The following is an 8,968-nucleotide window of genomic DNA, read 5'->3' as shown; positions in this document are numbered from 1 at the left end:
AATATGCAAACTGACCCTAACAGCAGAAAGACTGGGAATGACTGGTCACTATGACACACACTGACCACCAGGAGGCAGACGCTCAATGCAGGAGCTGCCCTCTGGTGTTCAGGCGCTCCCACAGTAGGTGCTCTGCTCAGCCAGAAGCCAGGCTGACAGCTTCCAGTACAGCGGTGGTGGTAGGAGCCTCTCCCACCTCCTCAGCAGCACTAAGGATGTCCAACTGCAGCTTAGGCCTGCTTCCCTCTAGCAAGTGGACATCCCCCAAGGGCTCCTGGGCTGCCAGAGTGATGTCTGACTGCCAGCTTAGGCCCAATTCCCCATGGACCGGGCCTAAACCAGCAGGTGGTCATCACCCAAGGGGTCCCAGACTGTGAGAGAGCACAGGCCAGGCTGAGGGATCACCCCCCCCCCCGAGTGCACAAATTTTTGTGCACCGGGCCTCTAGTTAGAGATATTTATGAAAATAATATACATTGTACACAGTAAACAATGCCAGTAAAAATTACAATATAAATGGTTTTACTAGGTTTTAAATCAAATCATTAAGAAATTGCATTAACCCCCCCCCCAACCCCCAACGCACAAACGATACTTTGTTGAAAACCTTTCGGTGATATATGGACACTGTAAGCCCCACCTACTAATGGTATACCCTAGCGTAAGGTCCCCTCGTGGTTTTGTCAATAAAATGATTAGGAAATGACTGACCTTGGTGGCCGGGGCTCTTCCACCAGCATGGGTTCTGGAGGGCTGACTGCTCTCATGGCTTGTGGCTTTTTTCTTGAAAATAGAAAATATTTGTTTCAATGGGGGAAAACATCTTAACAATGTAGTCAAGTGCAAATTTTCATACCAACACAAATATCCTCGCAAGCAAAAATCAGACTATCACATACTAACCAAAAAATTACGTCTTGTAATTTTTTATACCTTTGCCTGAAGACTACATCAATATTGAAAAGCAAGAGTAAGTTGAGTAAATCCCAGCTGGTCAATATTCAGTGCTTTTGGAGAACAGGACAATCCTCCCATAGGCCATTGCTGTCTCCACCACAGTGCGCCTCCAGAAACTCAGGAGCGGTGGCCTCCTCCCTACAGTGCTAGCGAGAGAACACAGCACATCCACCCTCTATGTGGGTGACTTAGCGGAAGTAGCAAAGAGGAAATTCTACTTCTAAAAATTTATCGTTGGGAAATAACAGAGCAAAGGCCTTTTTTCTTCCAAGACACTCATCACAGTAGTCTAACATCAAAAAATTGAAAACAATGTAAGTAATAATGAATGCTTACTGTGTACTTACCATGTGCCAGGTAATTACTCTATTAGAATAATGGAATTATAGATAATAATAGAATATCTGAGAGTATTATTGTAAGTGCTCTAAGCATGTAGTAACTTATTTCATCCTTACATCCCTGGATAGAATGCTGGGACTATTGCTACCCCATTTTATGGAAGAGGGGACTGAGGAATGGAATGGGCACAAAATGTGGCCATGGTCACAGCCAGTAAAAAGGAGGATGTCTGCTTCAGACCCTATTTTCTTATCTCCTTATCCTGCCTCCTGCAATCGGGGGTTATGCTATGGACAGCGACAGGATGAACTATGCCATTATTAAAACTCATATTGAGAAGAACCTTTCATTAAATGAAAATATTCATATTTTATGTAAAGAAATTCAGACTATAAAATAGCAGGTAGAGTATTATTCTGCAGTTCATATGGGTTATCTTCTGATGGTAGGGTTAAGACTGATTTTTAAAAATATTCTTCATTGTGCTTTTTTGTATTTTCTTATAGAACTGTAACTATTCAACTGATAAAAGGACAATGAATGGGGGAGGAGGAGAAATGTGAAATACACAGTTACTTTCTGAACAAGCCCTTGATAGCTTATATTTCTCATTCATATCTATATTTCAAAGAAGCAAGCATATAAACTATAAAGTTTTATCATATAAAATGGTGAGATTAGGCTCCATCCATAAAATATGAATAATGGACTGTGTACACAGAATACAGGAGGGATGGTGATGCACTCATTAGCTGACACATAACACATTAAAGAGTTGTATGTCTATGCAGAAAAAAATTAAAAAATATATAATTGAGAAAATTTTGGTTTAATTGATTAACATTTAGTAAGACTAGTTAGCAAAATTTGCTTTGCTTCATATTTTTGAAAATGCCTGCCATGGAAGCTTGAGTAGAAGCCTCGTTTTCCTTCAGGGTAAACGTTACCTTAGCAAGAAGAAAAGCCAAACCTTAGCTTCCTGTCCTCAAAGTATAATCTCTACGTGCCCAGTGGCTGACCATTCTCAGAGCACTTCAGGAAGATCAGTCACCGAAACGGTAAGGTGGACACATTTTATAAAATGGGTATCGAAAGGGCCTCAGAGGCACTTGCAGGAGTCCCAGGCTCCCAGGCACCACCTGTAGACTAAACAGTCTCTCCAAAGCACACACACACTACCATCAACCAAGGGAAGAAAAATCCTAGGTAAACTGATGGAAATCACAGAGGCTGCTAAAAAGCTAGCAATGCAGGTGTGATATGGGGGGTGGTGAAAGGAGGGGATGGCCTCAATTTTATCCATATCACAAGGCTCTTTTGAAAATATAAAGTGTCCTAACAAACAGCTCTGATAACCACTGTGTATACTCGGATTCAGAGTAAGGGACCAGGCCTAAGAAATAAAGACAAGACCACAGCAATGGGGTTGCTCATCTTAACCTTGTTGCCCTTTCAACCTCCTCATTTTTCAGGGAGGAGACTTCGGCCCAGAGAGGTCACGCCATTGTCCGGTGCTCCCCAGCTGCCCCACACTCCAGCTATTGGTGTGTGGTCTCAGCTACAACAAGGAAGGTCACATTCCGGTGCTGTGTTAACTAGCGCGCCCATTCACCGCGTCCACGCCCACATTCCGAACCCCGGCTCATCTGTAAACGAATTCCACTGCCACACACAAGAATTCAAAAACTTGCCTTTGTCTGAGTTATAGAACTATTAAGTTAAAAACAGTAACTTCTTAGACACATGCTGATTTTTATTTACCTGTACATCAAATCAAAGTGTACTTTTAAAATACTGATTTACTAATAAGTTCAAGGTCTTCTAACTCAAAAGATGATTCAAAAGTTGAGGACCTCTCAGCTTTCCTATGGGTATGGCCTGTCCCGCGAAGCTGGCCTTGTCCTCTGAGCCACCTGGACTACCTGGTCTACAAAGGACCAATTCAATTCAGCTGAAACAAGGGCAGAATTTGTAAAAAAAAAAATATATATCTTTCATTAAGTTTTTATCTAACAAATATTTATTAAGCCCTTAGTCAATGTCAAGCACTTAAAAGATAATAGAAAAGCTTAGAAATATATACAAATACCAAATCACAGATTCTTTATTCTCAGATTAGTAACCAACATTTAACTATAGATGGTTCGGCTGATATATAAGACTTGGTTCTCTTTCTCCAATTGTGTCTGACTTTACGCATTCATTCTTTCATTCATTTGCTCATTGGACAGACATTTATTGAACCTTGGTCCTATTCTAGGCAGTAGGGATGTAATGATCATTTAAACAGAAAAAAAGTCCTACTCTTACAGTGCTTACACTACAGTCAGAGGACTCTAAATAAGCCAACAAAAACCAAAATGATTTCAGTGAATAAAGACACTAAAACAGGGTGACTGGCTGAGGGCTGCTTCCGACGGGATAGACAAAAGTGATGTTTGACTGAGACCTGACTGCAAATAAACCAATCATGTAAATATGGGGTGGGGGAGGGGAGGCATTCTAGGGGGACAGAGCAGCATGTACACAGGCCCTGATGGGAATGAGCTTGGCAAGTCTGAGGAACAGAAAGAAGTTAGTGCAGGTGAAGCAAGGCGGGCAGAGGCATGTGGTATGAGACGAAACAGGATGCTGGATCAAGATATTTGAACTGAAGTGACAGAGGCTTAGGATGGCCCCACAGTCAGGTGTGTTCGAGATCACCAGTTTCTTCCAGCATTGGCCTGCTTCCTGATCTTTTCTGGGTGCCATCTAGCCCTCATGAGTCCTCCCTGGCCTTCAAGTGAAAAGTTCTCAAAGTCCTCTGGCTTCCGGTCACCTCCTGCTTAGTTTGACAGGTGTCTTCCTCACCCTCACTCCCCCAGCTCCTCACCATCATCACTGGCCCTCAGACAGCCCACTCAGGCCTGGACACATCTCTCACACATCTCTCGGATACTGCCGAGGCGAGTTCAACACCATATTCACTAACTAGTACTGGGGCTGGATCTACCCTCAGATAAAACAGAACTAATTCATTTACTCACAGAAGGCTCAAAATAAGCTCATTTATCTATGACTCTGCATTTGTCCTAACATACAAATTAACTCTAGTCTTTAAACGATTAAGATGTTAAATGAGGATGTCAATACTATGATAACTCAAATTTTGAGTTAAATTATTTTTCCATAAACCTATAGACTGAAGGCCATGGAGCAGCTTTTTTCCTTGCCAACCAATCATTTTCCTTCTAATTTGTGTGCCCTTCTCTGTTTAAGTTTCATAGAAAGGAAATTATCAGGAGCAGCCTGCCCCTTATCCCTACATGTCAAATCGCAGGCCTGGCTGAGTCATGCCCTCCGAGCAGTTCATCATGTCACAGGGCCTCAGTCCTCCCGATTGACAGGGACAGAAGTGCCCTCCACGCCCTATTTGCCTCTACTGGACTCAAACTGCAGGACACAAAGTCTGGTCCAGTTACAGAGAGCATGAGCAATCCCTCCTGCTCAGGCACAGGCTCCTGAGTGTGCACGGGCCCCGATTCCATGCACTATGCAACCACACCTGCTCCTGGAAGGCGCCTTCCCCGCCCCCAAGAGTGGGGCAGATTCTGACAGCCAAGAGACACACAAAGAGGCAGATCATGCTGGAGCAGAGATGTTCAATAAAGAATGTCCAGATTAGATCAATTCTATCTGCAGTTGCAGGAAGGCATGAAAAGAATTACTTGACTTTTTTTGTATTTGTTGTAGTGCATAATAAACATTTTTATTGCATGACTCAGAACTCAAGTCTTAAAAGCTGTTTGCAAAGTCGCAATGAAGGACCAAGAGGCAGGCAGAGAGCTGCTCAATGACTATCTCCTAAAAAAATCTCAGGAAAGGCCCTGGGCGTGAAGCTCCATGCCAGCTGAGATTTGGTGGCTCTGCAAAGAAAGGTGCCGCATCCTCTAGAATAATGGTTCTGTCTTTTGATGTATGTGGCAAGAATTCTGGCTCCACCAAGAGTCAGCTATGAAACCTTGGACACGTTAATTTTCTCATCTGAAAAATGGAATGGCCCTACCCACACTTCCGAGGGAGACTGTGAGGATGAAAGGAGATGAGGGATGGCCTGAGGCCTGTTGCACAGGTTGGAAATCCCTCCTCTAAAGCAGTGGTTCTCAACCTTGTCTGCACATTAGAATCACCTGGCAATCTTTTTAAAATCCTGATTTCTGGGCCTCGGCTGCTGGCATGCGTTTCTTTGTTACTAATGTTGTGGCCCCACCCCATAACAAAGAAACAGAATTTCCGGAGGATGAGGCCCAGAAATCAGGATTTTAAAAAGATTCCCAGGTGATTCTAATGTGCAGCCAAGGTTGAGATCCACTGCTTTAAAGAGACAGGTCCAAGGTCCTTGACATCAATCAAACACACTGATCTCCCCAGGGGAACACCCGTGGGCCTAGTTTCAACACATGCGGAGTCCTGAGAATCTCCCATGAGATTTTATTATTTATATCATCAAGAAAAAAAATAATTGTTTTTTCACTGGATAGGAAAAAAAAGTGATTTTTCCTCAGGACAATGATTCTAATAAGGGACACACTTAAGTTACTTGGAAACAATTTGATGCTTTTGAGGTTGGCTCTTAAGCTTTGTTGAATGAGAGCAGCTTTAAGACTAGGAGTAACTTTTTCAGTGCAGAGATGATACCCTTCTGAGTACTCTACCCAGTGATTCTGACTAGTGGGAGCATGTCCTGTCCTGGCGCTGTGCGAGCTCTGGGGATCACATGGAAGTATAAATATGATGCACCTACCCACAGACAGACGGATGTACAATCATTCAGTACACCCAGCTATGGGGAGCCCGGGACCACTCACAGCGTTCACACTGGAAGGCCTGCCCAATGAGGGGGCCTGCCAGAGCCAGAGCAGAGGGTCCCAGCCGTCCTGCAGGTGACGGCCCGCCCTAGCCGGTTTGGCTTAGTGCAGTGGTTCTCAACCTTCCTAATGCCGCGGCCCTTTAATACAGTTCCTCATGTTGTGGTGACCCCCAACCATAAAATTATTTTCGTTGCTACTTCATAACTGTAATTTTGCTACTGTTATGAATCGTAATGTAAATATCTGATATGCAGGATGTATTTTCATTGTTACAAATTGAACATAATTAAAGCATAGTGATTAATCACAAAAACAATATGTAATTATATATGTTTTCCGATGGTCTTAGGCGACCCCTGTGAAAGGGTCGTTCGACCCCCCTAAAGGGGTCGAGACCCACAAGTTGAGAACCGCTGGCTTAGTGGATAGAGCATCAGTCTGCGGACTGAAGGTTTCCGGGTTTAATTCCGGTCAAGGGCACAGGCCTGGGTTGAGGGCTCGGTCCCCAGTGGGGGCTGTGCAGGAAGCAGTCAATCAATGATTCCCTCTCATCATTGATGTTTCTATCTCTCTCTTCCTCTCCCTCCTTCTCTGAAATCAATAAAAATAAATTTTAAAAAGTTTAAAATAAAATTAAAAGAAGGTGATGGCCCCTCTGGCCTTGCTGGGATGGGGCCCCCAGGTGCCAACACTGTCACACGGGTCTGGGAGTGGGGGAGGAAGAGGAGTGACTCAGAGTCATTACAATCTACAGGAATAGACATGGCCTCAGTGTGTTTCCTGAAAGTTGGAAGGGCCTGTATGAGGTATTACACAGGTGTCAGGTCAGGATACTGCCGAGGCGAGTTCAACAGTTTTTGTTGCACATTTAAGCCTCAGCAGAATATCTGGAAAGCACTAAACTCGTTAGTATAGGGACAAAAAAGTAAGTCAACGACAAGGCTTACGGCTGAGAAAAACTGAATAACCCAACTCTAGAACTATTTTCAAGCCCCTTTAAGAGTACAGGTTTCGTTCTCTTTTGTCAGTGATGGCGAACCTTTTGAGCTCAGCATGTCAGCATTGAAAAACCCTAACTTAACTCTGGTGCCATGTCACATATAGAAATTTTTTGATATTTGCAACCATAGTAAAACAAAGACTTATATTTTTGATATTTATTTTATATATTTAAATGCCATTTAACAAAGAAAAATCAACCAAAAAAATGAGCTCGGGTATCACCTCTGACACGCGTGTCATAGGTTCGCCATCACTGTCTTTTGTGTTAATGATGTTCTTAGGTAAGGATATTTAGATTCAAAAGTGAGAAGTGTTCCTACCCTAAACTAAAAATTCCCAGACAATTACATGAAATAGTGGTTTTCAGACACTGGACAGCAGGCGCCCAGGACAGTGCCCCTAAGAGGGAAAGGAGAAGGGAGGGGAGGGCTGACACAGCCTGCGGCCCGCAGCTCCCAGGCAACTGGAACAGCTGTGAAGGGGGGACCGGCAGAAGCTGCTGGTCTCTCTGGTATGAGGGGGAGGAGCTGGCAGTTCCCCAGGCCAGGGGCCTCCAGGGGCTCCCAGGGAGAGCACGGGAGAGGAGAGCTGCAGAGAGAGCGCCAGACACCGAGGAGAGCCAGAGTCTGGGGCAGAGGCATAATCACTGGGGCTCGCACAGGCCAGGACAGGACGTGTTCCCAGAAGTGAGTCACTGGGTGGGATACGCAGATGAAAGGCAGTCCCCCTCCACAGGCTCTCTGTTCCAAACAAAGCTTCAGAGCAAACCCACAGGATCAAACTGTTTTCAGGTAACCTAACTGTGTCCTGGAACAAAGCTCACAAAAACTTAAGGCAACAACAAACAAGCACCCAACAAGACAAAATGTACATCTGTTTGGCATCTAATAAAAAATTACAAGGCATGCATAGAAGCAGGAAAATACAACTTACTTTCTGTATGCAGGGAAATACAATGTTCAAAAGTCTAGTCTCTTAATTGCAGTACTGCCCCCACGAATCACACATGTAATAAATTGGCTTAGAACTTATATACACATTTTTGTACCAATGTCAATTTCCTAGCTGTGACATGGTACTATAACTACATTAGATACAGCCAATGGGGAAACTGGATGAAGGGTACATGGGATCCCTCCATACTATCTTTGCAAGGTCATGGAAATCTATAATTATTTCAAAATAAAAAGCTTTTCAAAAGTATATTAAGGAGAGACATAGAAGATACTTAAAAACATACACAAGACATAGAAGATACTCAAAACACACACACCCATATCAAACTTTTAAGGATTAAATAAATACAAGGTCTCAGATGAAAGCTACATTAGGATAAAGAACCAATGAGAGCCTGGCCGAGGCGGCTCAGTGGCTGAACGTCTTCCTACAAACCAGGAGGTCACAGTTCGATTCCCAGTCAGGGCACATGCCCAGGTCAGCTTGATGTCCAGTAGGGGGCATGGAGGAGGCAGCCAAACAATGATTCTCTCTCATCACTGATGTTCCTCTCTCTCTCCCCGTCTCTCTTCCTCTCTGAAATATATATATCTACACTAATAAAAGAGAAACATGGTAATTAGCGTACGACCGCTACCCTTTTCATTGGCTAATCAGTGAGTATATGCAAATTAACTGTCAGCCAAGATGGCGGCCGGCAGCCAGGCACTGAAGCGAGCATGACTCCAACCTTCCTCGCCTCACTTGTCGGCCTCTCAGCTGCAAGTCTAAGCAACTATGTACTATGTTGCAAATAAGAAGCTAAACAAAACCCCAGAAACCAGCCGGACTGAAAGCCAGGCGGACCGAAACATTGTATC

The 8,968-nt window shown here is 43.9% G+C and overlaps 1 protein-coding gene across 9 annotated transcripts in view; it reads right to left on the bottom strand.

Moving 5' to 3' along the window:
• Positions 1-8,968, bottom strand: part of CAST (calpastatin) — a 145,220-nt gene that overhangs the window by 86,312 nt on the left and 49,940 nt on the right. For 8 of the 9 annotated variants that reach the window (XM_014543997.1, XM_014543993.1, XM_014543994.1 and 5 more), the window contains one exon: positions 712-783. The exons of the other annotated variant lie outside the window; for it this stretch is intronic. In XM_014543997.1, the coding sequence (XP_014399483.1) occupies positions 712-783 (72 nt within the window). The remainder of the gene's footprint in view (positions 1-711; positions 784-8,968) is intronic. 9 annotated transcript variants of the gene reach the window in all.

Source organism: Myotis brandtii, unplaced genomic scaffold (assembly GCF_000412655.1).
Source record: "Myotis brandtii unplaced genomic scaffold, ASM41265v1 scaffold344, whole genome shotgun sequence".
In the NCBI taxonomy this organism is placed as follows: domain Eukaryota; kingdom Metazoa; phylum Chordata; class Mammalia; order Chiroptera; family Vespertilionidae; genus Myotis; species Myotis brandtii.
Note: the sequence above shows the minus strand (reverse complement) of the source record. Positions and strands in the feature narration are given on the sequence as shown.